At 37.4% G+C, this 18,300-nt stretch overlaps 2 protein-coding genes across 3 annotated transcripts; one reads left to right on the top strand and one right to left on the bottom strand.

Annotated features, from left to right (window-relative positions):
* The first annotated feature begins 1,149 nt into the window (after positions 1-1,149).
* LOC113777163 lies at positions 1,150-6,866 on the top strand. 2 transcript variants are annotated; one of them, XM_027322205.1, is made up of 3 exons: positions 1,150-1,526; positions 1,837-6,075; positions 6,370-6,777. In XM_027322205.1, the coding sequence occupies exon 2, from the start codon at positions 1,865-1,867 to the stop codon at positions 6,038-6,040; it is 4,176 nt and encodes a 1,391-aa protein (XP_027178006.1). In that variant the 5' UTR covers positions 1,150-1,526; positions 1,837-1,864; the 3' UTR covers positions 6,041-6,075; positions 6,370-6,777. The 2 variants fall into 2 exon arrangements, 1 of the variants encoding a protein (XP_027178006.1); XR_003469140.1 differs by lacking the exon at positions 1,150-1,526 and adding an exon at positions 6,779-6,866 and having other exon boundaries at positions 1,769-6,075; positions 6,370-6,519.
* A 1,210-nt stretch (positions 6,867-8,076) lies between these two features.
* LOC113765059 (kinesin-like protein KIN-5D) lies at positions 8,077-15,765 on the bottom strand. The gene is made up of 23 exons (XM_027309113.1): positions 15,568-15,765; positions 14,935-15,184; positions 14,712-14,841; positions 14,282-14,437; positions 13,693-14,169; positions 13,391-13,488; positions 13,145-13,301; positions 12,935-13,004; positions 12,698-12,774; positions 12,558-12,611; positions 12,389-12,469; positions 12,180-12,291; positions 11,434-11,520; positions 11,159-11,334; positions 10,917-11,078; positions 10,728-10,835; positions 10,458-10,616; positions 10,278-10,361; positions 9,469-9,674; positions 9,260-9,361; positions 9,067-9,176; positions 8,809-8,960; positions 8,077-8,681 (listed from the first exon to the last, which is right to left on the bottom strand). The coding sequence occupies exons 2-23, from the start codon at positions 15,117-15,119 to the stop codon at positions 8,460-8,462; spliced, it is 3,165 nt and encodes a 1,054-aa protein (XP_027164914.1). The 5' UTR covers positions 15,120-15,184; positions 15,568-15,765; the 3' UTR covers positions 8,077-8,459.
* Positions 15,766-18,300: the final 2,535 nt, after the last annotated feature.

Below are 18,300 nucleotides of genomic sequence, written 5' to 3'. Positions count from 1 at the left end.
TCGTTAAATAATTGTGTACAGTGCTTCCACTTTCAATTTCTTTGGATTTCAATTCACAATATAGACAAGTCATGTCCCTGATAACATCTTCTTAAATGTTTCGGAAAAAAAATAATAATACACAATCTGAGATTCCATTTCGGATGTAAGTTAACATAACCATATTCATTACAAAATAGAAAAAAAATATATTGAATTTAACTATATCGAACCATTGATATTGAAGTCATTTATTGGTAATTTGTAGAGACTTTCATTTTTAAAATTGGATTGTTGAAAAGCCTAAGATTTAGTCATCACTACAAAATAAAAGATATAATATTATCTGTTTGGATTGTAAATTATTAGAGATATTTTTACTATAACACTTTTTGTGATGTGATGTATGTGAGATAAAAAGGTAATTGGGAAAATAAAAATGTGTGTAGAAAATTGTAATGATGATGTAAGCAAATAAATTTTGACAAATAATTTACAATCCAAACAGACTCGAAAAGCTAACTTTAAGAAACTCATCATTTTACAAAAGCTTGGGGCAATAGGTAGATTTGTAATTCGTTTCAAAAAAAGGAAAAAAAAAAGAAAACAAAAACTAGACTTGTTGAAATATAGTATTTAAAGTTTAAAACTCAAAATGAAATTGATATTAGAAGGAAAATATGAATGAAGAAATCTTTGTCGTAAAAATAAAAACCTAGTTTAAATAAGAAACATGAAAATTTTTTCGAGATAGAATATAGGAAAAGGGTAAACAATAAAAAGAGGTAGACCAATTTCTTCTTTTCATAAAAGTTTGCACTCTTTGTTATTTCTCATGTGTTTTTTTTGTTCTTCCACCATCATGAAGATAAATATTTTTACAACCTTAATCAAAACAAAAACTTCCATACTTTAGTACATTTTTCCAAGAAAACGATGTCAAAATTTTTATTAAAAAAATGCTAATTCATTTAGTCTTACAATTTCTTAGGCCCCACCAAAGCAACGGTCCCAATTAGAATTTCTTCCCTGCAGAAACTAAACCGCGCTCTCTCTTTCCCACTCCCTTCTCTTCTCAGTTCTCTCCCACCTTCTCTACACACACTACACACACTACCTCCTCACGAAAACACCTCTTTTTTCCTTCTCTTTCTCTTTACCCCCAAGACCTTCTGCAAAGTGTAAAAGAAACACGTCTCCCACTTCCCCTTCCCTCCTTCCCCACTCTCTTTCATGCCCTTTTCAGTCTTTTCACTTTGCTCCCCAATCGGACGGCTCGGCCCAGTCCACACACTCGTCTTCTTCTTGCTCTTCCCTGTCGTCGCACTCTACACCCGCTCACACCATAACATACCCACTCCCCTTCCCTTCCCCACCCTCTCCGTCCCTTTCTCTTTCTTCTTCTCTAGGGTTCCCACTCTTATTATATTTTGTTCTCTCCAAAAAAATATCTCTCTCGCCTCGCTTCTCCTGCTTTCTTCTTATCATAATTCTCATTTTTTTTTTCCTGTTGGTCTGGCCTCGAGTCCATCAACGACATCTCTCAGGTATGAGTTTGATCCAATCTCACCTTCTTCTTCATTTATCTATCGTTGTTTTTATGTTCATTCCTGCTCGTTGGTTGAAGAAAGATTGGAATTTTCTTTTATTGGTTTGGAATATGTTTTTGTATTTGGATTGTTTTTGGGTTTCTTGACACGGGTTTTGTGAATTAGAATGTGGGTTGCTTTTATTTTTTCGGTTTTAAAATTTTTTTTTGGGGGAAATTAATGTTTCTATGCATTTTTTGTAGCTGGGTGATGGTTTAGTTGAGAAAGTTCTAATTTTTTGAGTTTTGTATTTTTTTAAATTTGGTAGGGGCTTATGTGTATGCTGGTGGTATTGAATGGCGATTGAGAAGAATAACTTCAAGGTTTCGAGATTTGATTCAGAGTTTTCGCCACATAGTAGAGATACTAACACTATGTTGTCAAGTGAGGACGAGGAGTTTCAGAGGCGAAACTTGAGTGCTGTTGATTCTGATGATGATGATGAAGATGATGATTTTGATGACTGTGATTCTGGGGCTGGCTCGGATGACATTGATTTACTTGAATTTGGTGAAGCTGGGGAGGAGTTTTGCCAGGTTGGTGATCAAACCTGCAGCATTCCAGTTGAGTTGTATGATCTTTCCGGGCTGCATGATGTGTTGAATATGGATGTGTGGAATGAGGTCTTGAGTGAGGAAGAAAGATACAGTCTTACTCAGTATTTACCTGACATGGACCAAGAGACTTTTATGCGGACTTTAATGGAGCTCCTTACTGGGTGTAATTTGCATTTTGGAAGTCCTATTGATAAGTTGTTTGACATGTTGAAGGGAGGGTTGTGTGAGCCGAGGGTGGCTTTGTATCGGCAGGGTTTGAATTTCTTTCAGAGAAGGCAGCATTACCATCTCTTGCGGAAGCATCAGAATACAATGGTGAGCAATCTTTGTCAAATGAAAGACGCTTGGTTGAATTGCAAAGGGTATAGCATTGAGGAAAAGCTTCAAGTTCTGAACATAATGAAGAGCCAAAATAGCTTGATGTATGACAAGATGGAGGAATTAAAAAGTGACTCGTCTGAGATGGAGGAGTCAGGAGATGGTACATGGGGCAAACTGGCCAAGGATCGAAAGCTTGGGCAGAAACTTGCCCGACAGTCTGGATATGGCATTGCTTTGGCTTCGGATTTCCCATCTCATGGCAGGCAACTGGCTTTAGAACCACCAAAGGCCGGGAAGCAGAATAAAAAAGGAAATCTCAAGTTAGGGGGATCTAAATCTGCAATGGCAAAAGAACTACCAGGTGGCTTTTCTTTGGCCCACCACGGGATGGATCTAAAATCTGGGCCTTATGGTCCAGCTCTGCCTCTTTCTCACCATTATCGAGTGGCAGGGTTTGATCCTGGGGCAGCATTCCACAGTAGGGATCAAATGGAAGCTGATGATTATGAAAATGAATCAATGTATGAAGTGTCTGTGCACAGAGATCAGAATTTCTCTCGGGCTGGGGTATCAAGCAAAGGAGGGACTTTCAAAATGGGGAAAAGACATGATGAACCTTTGAGAGTTGAAGAGTATACTGACAATTTTATGGGATTACCTAAGAATGATTTGCATTTGTATGGCAGGAACAACACTGTCAATCAATTATCAGACATCAAGGTTTTAACTTCAAAGCCACTTAATGCTAGGATTCCCTATGATCTTGGGAAAAAGGTCAAGAATGTTGGAAATTTTCTGCATCATGGTTCTGAAGATCAGATGATATATGGAAAGGGTCGAATACCAAATTTGTTACTGAAAGGAAGTCACACAGAAATGTTAGATGGGAAGGAACCCTTTTGGCTTGGTACAGGACAGGGAGGACCTTTCTCTGCTGAGCAATCATACAAGTATGGAGATTGGAATGGAAAAAGCAAGAAGTGGAAAATGGGTAGGGACTCTCCTGAGCTTGGAGTTGATAATCGATTTATTGATTCCGAGTATCAGCCAAAACCATTGCAGGAAAGAGTCAGATCAAGTTCTATGCAAAATGGTGGGCGAGGTATGGCAAAGTTTAAAGGTGTCAGGGATTTTGCTAAAAAGGATGAAACTGAATCTGATTCATCTGAGCAGATTGATGAAGATGAGGATGATAATCCCCTGATGAGGAGCAAGTGGGCTTACCCTAGTGGCATTTCTGATCTAAAAGTGGGCCGAAATTCGAAGAAGTCAAAACTTTTTAAGAAGGATGCAAAAGATGGGATCTGGACTCTTGATGGATCGTCCCACTCCACAAGACAGATGTCTGATTCTGGTGAACATCTACGGATGATTAAAAATGGGAACCACAACTGGAGAGCTGAGCAGAAAGGCAAGATGCATGATATTGGTCAAGTTAATGCTTATACTAGAGATTTGGGCAGGAATTATTTCTCTGGATCTGGTCGACTAACTGGTGAGGATGATTGGCAGCAAATGTACAAGTTGGGAAGGAATGACCATATCCAAGAAGATCAGAGCGAAAGATTGCACATTCCCATCTTTAAGTCACCACATTTGGAGAGGAGGAGGAAAGGAGAATTGTACAGGGACTATGGCGTTCCCCAGTCAAATTTTCTGCAAGATAATGATCTTGAGGAGGATGATGATTCCCTTCTGATTAAGTCATTGGCAGGGCATGCCAAGGTCTCTGCCAGGTTGGGGAAAAAAGCTCAAGTGAACGAAACATATGCTGGTAATCATCATGAAAAATCTGATATTCAATTGATAGGATGCAACTCTAATGCTAAGAAACGGAAAGTGAAGGATGATGTGACTTACCTGGATGAGAGAGAAAATACAAGTTATTTCCCCTATGATAGTCAATTGCAAATGGATGATGCTGATTCCTCAAAGAAGCGGGGGAAAAAGAAATTGGGGGATGACACTGTTATGTTGGAAAAGGGAATCAATGAAGTACCTAATACAGAGATGGAAGTAGAAGATGTCGAGCCAGATATTAAACCGCAGAAAAAGCATTTCACTCCAATTACACCCACGGTTCATACCGGCTTCTCATTCTCAGTCATTCATCTTCTTTCAGCAGTTCGCATGGCAATGATTACTCAGATTCCAGAGGACTCTTTAGAGGTTGGAAAGCATCTTGATCAGACTGAGGGTGCAGCAATTGTCAACGAGGACCAAGATACAAGGCAGGATAGCTCCAACGGAAATCATCCACAGGCAGACTTGGATGTCAGTAAGCTTGCAGCTTCTTCACAACTGAACGTTCCTTCTCTCACTGTTCAGGAAATTGTTAACCGTGTTAGATCCAATCCTGGAGATCCCTGTATTCTTGAAACTCAAGAACCACTTCAGGATTTGGTCCGAGGTGTTCTGAAAATATTTTCATCCAAAACAGCACCTTTGGGAGCTAAAGGTTGGAAATCACTTGTTGTCTATGAAAAGACAAACAAAAGTTGGTCCTGGATTGGTCCTGTGAATCACAGTCCATCTGATAATGAGGCTGTCGAGGAGGTGACATCTCCAGATGCCTGGGGTCTTCCTCACAAGATGCTTGTCAAGTTAGTCGATTCTTTTGCTAATTGGCTGAAAAATGGTCAGGAGACACTCCAACAAATAGGAAGTTTACCGGCCCCACCATTGACACTGATGCAGTTCAATTTAGATGAGAAAGAACGGTTCAAGGACCTGAGAGCTCAGAAGAGTCTCACCACTATCAGCCCAAGTTGTGAAGAAGTAAGATCTTATTTCCGTAAAGAGGAGGTACTTAGGTATTCAATTCCAGACAGAGCCTTTGCTTATACAGCTATTGATGGTAAAAAATCAATCGTTGCCCCCTTGAGAAGATGTGGTGGCAAGCCAACATCGAAGGCCAGGGATCATTTTATGCTAAAACGTGATCGTCCTCCCCATGTTACTATTCTCTGTCTTGTAAGAGATGCAGCTGCTAGATTGCCAGGAAGCATTGGGACAAGGGCAGATGTTTGCACGCTGATCAGAGATTCACAGTATATTGTGGAAGATGTTTCTGATGCTCAAGTTAATCAAGTGGTTAGTGGAGCACTGGACCGGCTACATTACGAGCGTGATCCTTGTGTGCAGTTTGATGGAGAGAGGAAACTGTGGGTGTATTTGCACAGAGAAAGAGAAGAAGAGGATTTTGAGGATGACGGGACATCATCGACTAAGAAATGGAAGAGGCAAAGAAAAGAAGCAAATGAGCCATCAGAGCAAGGGTCTGTGACTGTTGCTTTTCATGGGCCGGGAGAACAAAGTGGTTTTGATTTAAGCTCTGATCTAAATATTGAACCGTCGTGCACGGATGATGATAAAAAGCCAGAGATTACATACTATGATGCCAGGGATAATGTGGAGGAGAATGTTGAGACTTGTCACGGAACTGAACAAGGTGCTGACCACAGCGGTTCTACTCCACTGGTTTGGGACTCTCTTGGCCTGAATCCTCTGCAAGAGAACAATTTGCTATGTCAGGAGAATTCTACTAATGAAGATTTTGACGAAGAAATATTCGGCCGAGAGCCACCAGCTTGACTGTTGAGCTCAGTCTTATTCTGAGTTACAATAAGGTAACTTGGAAAGTTCATTCGTGCAATTCATTTTAAAATTGTGATAACCAGTAAAGGTTTGGGCTGATAGGATAAGGTGCTTTGATGAGTAACTGCTCAAAAGAGGCAATTTCTTGGTTTATTATGCCATAAGTTGTTTATAAAGATTGTTCTCTCTTAAATTACTAATTTCCATTAGAAATCACATCTTTCTACTTTACTTTTAAATTCACATCCTGATTCTTAGAAGTAGGTGCTAGTTCTTTAACCATTCACTTGGATCCTTTGATAATGTGAATTACTATAAACATGCAGGCTAAAGCTCGCCTACACAGGTGTTGTCACGGGATTGAGTTGAAGCCCTTCAAGCCGTATGCTGAAGTGAGATAATTCAAATGTAAATTCATTTTAGGTTACAAAACGTAGAATAGTAATCTTGATGAAGCCGAAGAACAATTACCATAGGTAATTCGCCTTGTGCTCTGTCCTAGTTCTTTCCTTTTTCTTCCCTTTTCTTTTCCATACTATCAGGTCAGACTTAGTTAGCCTTTCATTTCTCCGATCACTATCAGATGAAGCTCTGCGTCTGTGGATTATGGCTTCTTGTACATAGATAGAATTAGCTGAGAGATCCTGTATCTTCCAAGTGCCCGTATTGTTATGGGTACCTTATTTTGTTATGCCTTGTGATCTTAATCACATGATTTTTTTTTTTTGCTTACAGATGTAGAGTGCATTTCTCCATTATCACCTGTAGAATCTGATGTTTAGTCTAGCAAGGCCTCGAGGGAGCACAGCACACCGAATTTTTTTTCTTTTTCCCCTTCGTTTGGTTTTTCAGTTTTGAGATTTACAAAGTTAAAAAGTTTAGTACTTTGATAATGTCGTCATCTCCTTAAAAAGTTTGTCTAACTCCAAACAACTGTTGTTGCATGCCTGGCAACTCTTTAGAGTTGGCTGCATGGGGTTTTCGAGAGATTTTTGCCCAGCAGTCAAACAAAGCAGCGCAGCAGCCCTTTCATGATCAGCACGACAGCACCCTTATTTTCTTTCAAAAAATTTAGATGGGAACTGTAATTAAAACTTCCAAAGATAAAAAAAATACGAAAGACCATAAGCAACCACAGTTAAATGGCGGTGCGAGATACAACAAAAATGCGAAAAAGAAGTAAAACAAAGTGAAGAGGAAAAACGGAAACAAATTCAAGGCTGTACAAAAAAAAAAAAAAAAAAATTCATGAGGTTACGGTAGAAAATAACTTCGTTTTACCTTTATTTCCCCTCCTTATCATCAATTTAAAAATAAAAAAAAAAAGAAACGGAAACAAAATACAGTTGATGAGGGAAAATGGGAAAGACAAATTGCAAGGCAGTAGCAAAAGTGGTGTTAATCTTTTCATTAAAAAGGTAGAATTTTTTTTTTCACCTCATTATCAATTAAAAAAAAAAAGAAACACAAAAAGGGAAAAACAAAAAGAAACACAAGTGATGAGTAAAAAGGGAAAGACAAATTGCAAGGCAGTAGTAAATAGTACCAAAAGTGGTGTAAATTTCCTTCACCATAAATAGGCATTATCCACAGAACAATTTTTAGCTTGAATAAAGTACACCTTTTGCTTATGAACAAAATTTCTTTTCTAATTTGTAGGGTACGAAATTTCCTTCCATTCATGATAAATAAGAAATTTCCTTTTTCTATTCTTTACTTTCATTAGTTTAAGATTGTTTGAGTAAAAAAAAAAAAAAGAAGAAGAAGAGTTTCCTAAGCATTGCACCGGAATTTTGTACAACCCTTTTTCAGACAATTTCCTTCCAACTCAAAATATTATTCCTCAAGAAAATTAAGGACATTTCTTTCAAGGAAAAGTGTACCTGTAAACTCAAAAATAATAATCATAACGAAAAAAAGTAAATTGAAAATGTTCAACGTTGATACAGATACTATATGAAAATGTTCAATTGAAAATGATATGACGATAATATATTATTTAATATAGCATGAAGCATATGCTATGACGATAATTTATGATCAATCATCAAGAGAGCTCACTGTGATAGTATAATGCATCTTACAGAGAGGAGGGGCTAGAAGAGCCTCATTCAATTATCCAAAACATGCAAAATCACTCATCTCTATTATCCTCCCTCAAGGAATTTCAAGGACTGAAACTCCATCGCCAATCCCTGACCCTAAAGTAAAATATAAATTGAAGAATACCAACAAAGATATGAGGTAATCTGCTGCTAGCGGACTATAAACCGCCGCCATAGAAACGAATTGATAAAACAATCAACAAATAAGTTGGTAACTAACTCTACATACTGAAGCTATGTCCTGTACAGTTTCTTACTGCTGCTATATTGTCTACTACGCTACCTATATAAGAATCTAAGTCCCTCTTCTATTAATTAATAGCAGTGAGGGGAACTCTAGAATCTTTCAAGGGAGAAGCAACTTCAACTATATGCTGCTTTACATCTCCATTTGCTTGCTTTGATGTTTTTGCATCCCAAAAGGAATTCAATAATTCTTCAAAAGCAGGGGTTTTGAGTTCCTCAATGGAAGCAATACTTGGAAGATTGTACGCCCTCCTTCTTGGCGTAGCAGCGCTGGATGGTTGATCGACCTATGATAATTAAAAATAAACCAACCATTGTGAAACACTTGAGTGCTGTGAAGATGAGGTATATTTTCATAAGACTGTTTCTGCAATATTTCTATAGCTTATATCTGACAAATTTCAATTTTCTTACCAAGTATTCTTCTAGAAGACATTTTCCTGCATTTTCTGTGATTTCCGCAATTTTGTGGTGATGTCCACACTTCAGTTCCCTCAGCTCACCGCAGCAAGGAACAATCAGTGAATCAAGATTACCACATGCGTCGTTGTCAAGTTGCAGTGAATCTGCAAGGATTTGTTCAGTAAAATTATGAGCCCTTTTGGAAAACAAGATTATATACCAATGCTTAAATAGTTTCGATTGTCATATGTAATTCATGGGATGACTTACGGTCAATAGAAGAAAGGAGATTCCTGCTTGCGACATCAGCATCTTCAAGGGCGGATGACACGGCTGAAGAAAAGCGTGCACGTAAGGATTGATTGGCATCCATTCCTCGCCTATGGGAAATACAAAAGGTTACTTGAAGTGAGTATTCATAATCATTTTCAAAAACTAGAGAAGCACCTTGTTGGGTATTAACCTCACTATGCTATCGGCAGAATCCACGTTCCTCTTCTCTAAATTGAACAAGGATTCTTGGGCATCACTCCACTGTTGTGCACCCAATTTTGCCTTTTGCAAGCTGCAAAAGTAAATTAATTTCACGAGAGACACTTAGGGGAGAATTCAGACTTCAACAGCCATAGCAAGTTGATAATGCATAAAAGAAACATAGGCAGCAACCGATACCAGTTCTGAAGAACCACTTCCATTTCCTTTTTCCCACTTTCCACAGCACCATTATCCTCAATATACTGGGATTCAGCCTGCTCCATGTAATTTGTCCATTCTGCTTCAACAGATGCAGTTGCAACTTGCATTGTCGACATCTCCTGTTGTAATCGATTAGTTCTAGTGGCTGCACTCTGGCGGAGGCCATTAACTGATGTTTGCACCTAGTACATAGGAAATGAAACTCTATAAGGATTTGAAAGTTGTACCACAGAATCAACGAAATGAAAAACACTATTTCAGAGCCACCACCCGCAATTTACACTTTACATCACCACCTGTGATCCAGAGAATAGAAGTGGTCAATTCGACATGCCCTAGCTAGAGGTTTGATGGAGAATGGAATTATCATACTCTTTTGGATGAGCAACTCAAAAATTTGGCAAGAGCCATAAGCATATAGGGAAAAGTCCAAATATTTGGCCAGAGAATAGAAGTAACAAATGAAAATGAATGTGCTACCAGAAGAGCAATGACATCACTTGTTCTTAAACCTACCAAACTGCACTAGAATTTTGATGTTGTTCAACATCACTAGTATTGGTTCATCTAATTTGACTACTTTTCCCGTATTGATGATTCAGTTGTAACAGTTTGTGAAAGTCAATAGAGGATTCAAAGTTTCAGAAAAAAGTCCAAAAGAAAAAACTTTTATTCTTCTACTTCCATAGGCAGGTAAAGATTGTTTATGTATCTGCATAATCATAATTTAGTGAAGCAGAACAAGAACAGATTGCCTTCTGATGTGTTAGTCTATGAGCTCATACCAGTTGTTTCTTCCTGACATTTGAACTAGCAAGCAGCTCTGCCACTTTTTCTAAGAGCTGCCTTTCTTCATTGGCAGCACACTCCTACATTGAAGGAAGAAACCAAAACAGAATCAAACTTAAAGCAAGGCCACAACTTAGAGCAGAAACTAGGTTCAAGTGGGAAAAAGGTCAAATCACCTCAAACTTCCTTTCTAGATCAGATAATTGTTTATCATTGACTGTCTGTGATTCTTCTACAATTTGGCCTAATTGTGAAACATGCGCATCCAAAGTTTTGAAAAAGTTGACAGTTATTTGAGCAATTGACCTTGTTGTCGTGACAGCTCTTTGATGAGCCTGCAGAAGATGTCAATGTGAGTAACATTAGCTGGTTCTCTCAAATTAGATCAGAGAATGGAAAGTTATCAAGCCAAGCATGTTTCTTTAGTTTCTTAAGCAAATGCCAACCTCACGTTGCTGCTGTGCAAATGCAATTAGTTTGCTCTCCTGACCGTGAAGACTATTTTGAAGATCATTCAGCAGTTTATCAGCCTCTGAAGCAATGCTATTGAAAAGCTGCATTTTTTGAACAGTGATCAAGCAAAAGATACTGAGGCACATCATGATTGTAGCCATTCAATGTCAAGAGATACTCACCTTTGTCAGAGAGGATGAATGCTCAGAGACCTGAGAATTTAGATGTCCAAAAGTTGACTGTGAATTCCCATCAAGTTCCCCAGCTAAACTGTCAAGAGATTCTATACCAGAACCATACATGGTTTTCAACTTCTCGAGGCGGCTTCGAAGCTCTTCAGTAGCCTAGCACACAAGAGAGACGTGAATGTATTGACAAACAATCTGTGCAGATACAAGCTTATGCTATTTCATGTATACAATACCTCTGTCTTTGTGGATACAAAGGACTGCATATCTTCTTCCATATCCTTTAATTGTTGCTCTTGTTGTGTGGCTGAAGCTGCCACAGTTTTATGCAAGATGTCAAGCTGTTGCGTTAGCTGTGATTGGAACTTCTGGACAAGAATTCTGTTTCCATCTTCTATTTTGTCCTTGTGCTCTGGATAAGCAATTATGCATGAATAACAACATTAAACTGCATGGTTTTAGGCATAATACATCCCTATTCTGTTTAGATCACTAAGCTTAGCATACAAACCAATCTTAGCAAACAAATTGGAGACATCTGATGCAGCATTCTCCAGTTCTGTTCGAAGATCAAACGCCCGCTCCATAAGTGCTTTCTCTGGTAGAAGAAGACCACATGATGTCAGAAAAGTGTTCTAATAATGTCTTGATGGATTATAGAAAGATTTTTTTTACATGATGGATAGTTGTTATTAGGACATAAGGTGAGAAAAAGCAAGCAGAGAAATTCAAAAACTTAATTGTGTCTAGCAAAAAAAATTCAGCTCATTGTGGGCCTCTGTCTCTCTTTTGCATTTCCCATTTAACCAAAGTCAAGTTGCACAAGTAAACAGACTAAAATATTGAAAGTAAAGGGACCTCATATCACCAGTCAAACTGGAAAAACTTAATTATGTCTATCAAAAAAAATATTCAGCTCGTTGTGGGCCTTTATCACTCCTTTCTGTTTCCCATTTACCAAGGCAAGTTACACAAGCAAAAATTATGAAATGGCCCATGTATATAACATCACAGATCTGACCTAGATATTACTGAATATTAGAGTCAAATAAGAAGGAAAATTGCTTAGGAGACAGGAAAGCATTGCAGGCTAGCAGATTAGATGCAACAAAAAATCATAAATTGAAAAAAGTTATTAGAATGACTTGGTAGCCTAAGTAACAGGAAAATAATTATAGATGCATTATTTATGCAGCAACATTAGCATTTAGGACTATATGTGAACAACTTTAAACTGTGGTGGAACATTGGCCTCACCAGACTTCAGAAGATTGGCTATCAGATACTCCTTTTCTTTTATTGTGGCATTAGCTTGTCTAAACTGTTCCTCCAGATCAGCCAAAGCATGCTCAGTTTCCTGCAGCATTTTCTGGAGCACAACAAAAATATAGTTGTGACATCATGAGCAAAAGAGAGGGGAAAGCACGACGAACTATTATGAGTGCAACAAAATAAATTAATTTTACCTCAGTTTTGTCAAGTTTGTCGCTTAACTCTGCTGTCAATAGCTGTTGAGATTTGTAAAGTTCCTGAAGCTCCACAAATTGCTGCTCAAAAAGCATAAAGTGTAATCAGTCAAGTGTTGCAAGTGGCAACAAGAAAAGACAAGCTTAAAGATTCATTTCTCAAGCATACCTTGTCCCTGGATTCCACATCAAGCTCCATGCGTTCTATCTTCTCAGCCATTGCCTGAAATTAGATACAAAATTACTAATTTTCAGGGGAAATTTTCAGGTAATACATGTCATCATCAGACCAAATGACCAGGTTGGGACCTTTTTCTCGGCTTCATCCTGCAGATAACGATCTTTTGGTATATAAATCCCGTTCTTTTCTCTAGCAGCATACACCTCTGATGAACATAAGATTGTTAAATAGATTCAATGTAATATTGTCACATCATGTGCAAAATTATCTAATGTGCTTAACCAGTCTGTAAACCAAAAGATATCTGTATTTATGGAAGTGTACACAACGCACTTGCATGAACAGACATAGAGCAATCAACAAACCTTGCTTCAGTCTGTCAATTTCAGAGTATAGATCTTTAATCATTGCAGATTTCATCATCTTCTGATTAATCTGAAACCGCAAGCAAACCAACATTTTTTAGCAGGATATAAATGAAGACAGTCGCAAATCCTATGAAGGAACACAATAGGAGAAACATAGAAGGAAATCACTACATGTAATGACGAAAGAATGGTTAACAGAAGACTGACCTCTGGTTTGTTCTTTATGTTTTTGGCTCTATGAGCGTAATCTAAAGTGTTGAGCGTCTCTTCCAGGCAGTGAATGGAGGGTGATACAGTGGCAATCACACATGTCTTTGTTTTTCCTCCCAAAGAATCTCTCAGTAATCTTGTTAGTTTGCTATCCCTGACACCCATAGTGATATAGTTGGTTGACCATTAACTCCCCATACCCATGCAAATCTCTTTGACTGGTTAACAAAATGGGAACAGTACCTGTATGGTATATGACCAGAGTGTTCCACCAAAGCATTTATCACCCGACCAAGAGTAAGCAAACTTTTGTTGATTTCACCCGCTTCCCTTGCTCTTCCCTGCAGAATTAAGGGTTATCAAGCCAATTCAGAACATGTAATGTCGCCTTCAAGTTTTCTCCCCATACGAAAATTGTGAAAGCACTATCTGGTGACATTTAGATCAAGTTCCAGCCAAACATATTATCCTTCACATGTAAATGTATGAACACAGACGTATGCAGAAAAATTAAGCATTGATACAATTTGCGACATGTCTCTCACCTCTCTAGCACCAGAACGGGAGATATTCTCAGAACCAGCCAAGTCAACAAGATTCAGTTTCCCGCATTTAATCATTTCCTCCCCTTCAGGTGTGCATTCCTTTATGTGAATAGTTATAGAAAATATCGAGTGAGAACGGCTGCTCTGTTTGTTGAGAAGGGTTTCAGCTGTACGCCTTTTAGCAGAACCTTTCTCTAATATCTTATAAATCTCATTTGCAGTACAAACAATTTCCTCCTCCAAGCCTCTCACGAAAACTCCACCTTTACCGTCCTCCATAAGTGCTATTGGTTTCTTTGATTTATCATCCAAGAATTTTGGGGCTTCCTCAGGAGCCAAGAGATCTGTTATCTCTTCATTGTAGAGCTCTAAAAAAGTCACCTTCATATTGTACTCAGCATGCTGAGTTTCTAAAATGTCAAATATTTGCTTGACAGCTCTTGGAATTACACCTGCATCACTAGGAAATTCCCCATTCTAAAGGGGTGAAAAATCAACCATTTATTACAAGAATAAGAAAGGGAAGCTGCATTAACATACTAAAGCATACATACAAGTTCCGTAGGCCAAAAAAGAAAGAAAGACATACCTTTTTCCTTCCTCCTCCCTCCATCGTATAAGTTTTCCCTGTTCCAGTCTGCCCATAGGCAAAAATCGTGCAGTTATAGCCCTCTAAAACTTCGAAGACAATAGGCCAGACAGCCTGATCATACAAGTCCTTTTGCTGGGATGTCGGGCCAAAGACCTGAACAACATTATACCAAATCATATTTTTTGCCTCATATAAAAAATGCAATAATACCGGAAATTCCAAGGAAATGAATAGTTCTTCCAGCTCTATATTGATTTAATTTCGGTGTAAGCTCACTCTCTATTCTCTATTCTAAGATACAATTGATCACGTCTCTATCTTTTCTTTACTTTTTTTTTCATTTTTCATTTGTTTTCAGCTGCTGATAATTCTTCATTTCTGTGCTAACAGAATAAGTATCAATCATCAGGTCTGAGAAAAGCCAAACCTTATCAAAAGCAAACGTTCTATCAATTTGCTTATTAGCTATGTTCTGGACAGCACACACTTCTCTTCTGTTCTCATTGCAAGATATCACGACCGGCGTGTGCAATCTCGTCTCTTCATCACTCAGCGGCCTGCAAAAAATTCACAATCAAATCTTTGTATAACAATTGACTTAGATTAAACACCCCCAAGAGAATGCCTGTGATCAATTCAGCAAAACTCACCTGCACCGGACAATGACCTGTACATTGACGCCTTTATCCTTATCATGCTTCCCACTCATACTCCCCTCCCCCGATCGTAGATCTCTCGCCGCCTTATCACTCGACTTCGGCGTTTGGGATGGTGAAACCGATGCGAAGCCATTGCCTCCGCCGGCTCCTCCTCTTCTATGTTGTTGTGATTCCATTGTTACTGAACTTCGCTCTTCAAATCACCAACGAGATCTTCTTTCCTTTTGTGTATTGACAATCTCTGTATTAACAACTCATCAAAACCACCAGTAAGCTTCAAATCAACCAGCCCGGTCAACTCAAATTCAAATCCAGCGCACAAAATCTCGCATTTCTCAAAAAATACAACAATAAAAAACGACGAAGTATTGCTCAAAGAGGAAAAAAAAATAGAAGAAGAAATGACCATAAGAAATGACAACCGCAAATTCAAAGATCAGATATCCAATGGATGGCCAAAAAACAGTCAAAAAAAATAAAACAGGCGATAAAAACAGAGGAATCAAGCTAATTATACACGAGAATATTTATGCGATTCTCGCGGATGTGTGTGTGTGTGTGTGTGTGTGTGTATATATATATATTTGTATGTACGAGGATAATGCTGCATCGTCTAAAACTTACCACGAAGCCAAATGCCGGCCGCTGACAGCTTCAATTGCCGGATAAATGTTACCACTATAATCTAGTATATGTATCTACGTATCTCTATATCTCGTATACGGGAGCAGCACGATGGCAATTGTGTGCGAGTTTTAGAGAGAGAAAGTAGAAGGACAGTCAATATTATGCTGAGAGCGATGATAGATAGATAGAGTGGGAGTGAAGTTTTTATGGATTTGCTGATTCTTAAGGTTAAATAAATAAAAAAATATATGGTGAGAGAGCGAGCTGAGAGCTGAGTGTCTGAGTGTGTGTGGGAGACAGCGAGAGGTACAGGAAGAGAGAGAGAGAGACCGAATTTGGAACGAAGCTCAAAATATGGCCGTTACGGAGCGTTCGAAATTTCTTACCCACTTTCTATTAATTTGGGTTTTTTGGTTGAGTAATTTTTTTATGGTTTCAAGTCGGAGCCGCGGAGGTCGAAGAAGATTTGAAGGATGACAATGACGGCGTTAGTGGCCAGTTTGGATATAAATTTTTGACCGTTATAAAATGAAAGAAACAAATTTAAAATAAAAACGGAAAATGAGGAGGGTAGAGGACTTTGCGGGTAAACAGCAGGTCACGGGTTTCTTATTTATTACGACACTTGCCATCCATGCGTCCGCGAACGAAGATCACTCAATCTACCATGAACGTGACAATTTTCTTCCCTTTTCTTCCATGGCTAATTAATCATCTTCTTCGTTTGACAAACCAAAATTTTCTACAATGAAATTTTTAGAGAGTTACGCACCACACCCTCGCCCTCGTCCTCCCAAAAATGGACCTCAATCCCATTTTTAGTTTAGGAGTTCTTTTATTTGGTACAGTAAAGCTACACAATAAAATTGGACTAGTGTTATATTTTTCTACAAAATGTTAAATTTCTTCTGGAGAGAGTTAAAAATTTAGGCTTTTAGAGTGGATGGTAATTTTAAAATTTTAATAGTGGATTCCTTTTTCTCTTTGTACTCTTATCGCATGACTTCAATCAGTCATGAATTTTTTATTTTTCTTGATTATAGTCATCCGTTTAGCGTTATAAAATGTCTGATATCTATAGCTTTTATAAACTTTATGGACTGTAGTGTTAGAATGTAATGGACATTAGAAAAGTCGTTCCAATAAGTGATGAACAATGGCCTACAATCTTACAATGCATAAATAAAATTGGACTAGTGTTATTGTTTTTGGGCAAAATGTTAATGCCTCGTTTTGATTGCGAATTCCCTCAGAAAAAATTGCTACGTTTTCCGTGAACACATTTTTCTATCACCTTTTTTTTTCCTTCACATATATCAAATCGCTACAGTAATTTTTCTACAAAAAAATTTCAGAAAAGTGCAATCCAAACGGGGTAATTTTCTGCAGAGAGTTAAAAAATTAGCTCTTTAGAGTAGATGGTAATTTTAAATTTTTAATAACAGATTCCTTTTTTCTCTTTGTACTCTTATTGCATGACTTCGATCAGTCATGAATTTTTTCTTTAAAAATATTTTCTTGATTATAATCATCCGTCTAGCATTACAAAATGGGGATGTGTGTAGCTTTATAAACTTATGGACTTCAGTGTTAGAATGTAACGGACATCAAACAAATCGTTCCAAATGAGTGAGGAACAATGGCCTACAATCCCTTAATCATATATAGTTTTTATAAGTTAAAAAGGTCCCTTTTTTAAAAGCACAAGAAGTTCTACATTCGTGTCAACCTTTAAGGTTTGTCTATAATGGTAAATAACTAAGAAAATGTCGAGGTTTTAATCTATGTGATGATATTAAATTCCAAATTTTGTTGATGAGCAGAGAAAAGCGAGTAACTAGTTGGACTTTAAAAGCATGCTATTTGCATTAAATATTCATCATCTTGAAAATCATGTCACATCAAGTACCAACTACCAAGTAATTGCATAAGTTAGTATAATTACATTCTCACTGCTCATTAATTAATTATGGCAATTACTTTCCATTCCTTTTTTCCAGCAACGGAAAGAACACACACTTAATTAGAACAAACACAGAAGTTTACTGAAAGAGCGACCCGAAAGCAATTTAAGGAGAATTACTTTCCATTCCACGGCGGGCTTTCTAATGCCTCAGCCAGTTATGAAATGACAGGTTTACCCTTTGAAAATGGATTCAACCTTTTTATTATTGAAGGGTATAATTATTATTTTATAGAAATTTGCCATGGAAATTATTCTCATATCTGGTCATTAGAGTATTACAGCAATGTATTTGCTTTATTATACCTTGATGATATTTCAATTGTGTACCATCCCATTTGAACATAATGTCCATTGATTTGAAGAAATTAAGGACTGTGTTTGGATTAAAGATTATTTGAATTTGTTTTTAGAATAACATATTATAACTTTTTAGTGAAGTGATTTATGTCAGATAAACGAATAATTTAAAAAATAAAAAGTAATTAAAAGAACATATTTATGATGTAATCAAATATTTAAAGAAAAATATTATTATTTACACTCTCATTTTTAGTAATCATACTTTCACTATCATTTTAATCATGTAATTTTTATTTATTAGACTATATGTTAAAATAAATGATGGAGTTCAAATAACAAAAAAAAAAATAGAGTGAAAATAAATATTTTCCTATTTAAATAATGAGCTACGGAAATTGTTATTCCCGATGATTGAAGACGAAAAGATAAATTGAACAAGTAACGAAAAGAATTAGAAAAAGATC

This window comes from Coffea eugenioides, chromosome 1 (genome assembly GCF_003713205.1).
Source record: "Coffea eugenioides isolate CCC68of chromosome 1, Ceug_1.0, whole genome shotgun sequence".
In the NCBI taxonomy this organism is placed as follows: Eukaryota; Viridiplantae; Streptophyta; class Magnoliopsida; order Gentianales; family Rubiaceae; genus Coffea; species Coffea eugenioides.
The sequence above is the reverse complement of the archived record's forward strand: the minus strand, read 5'-3'. Positions and strand labels throughout refer to the sequence as shown.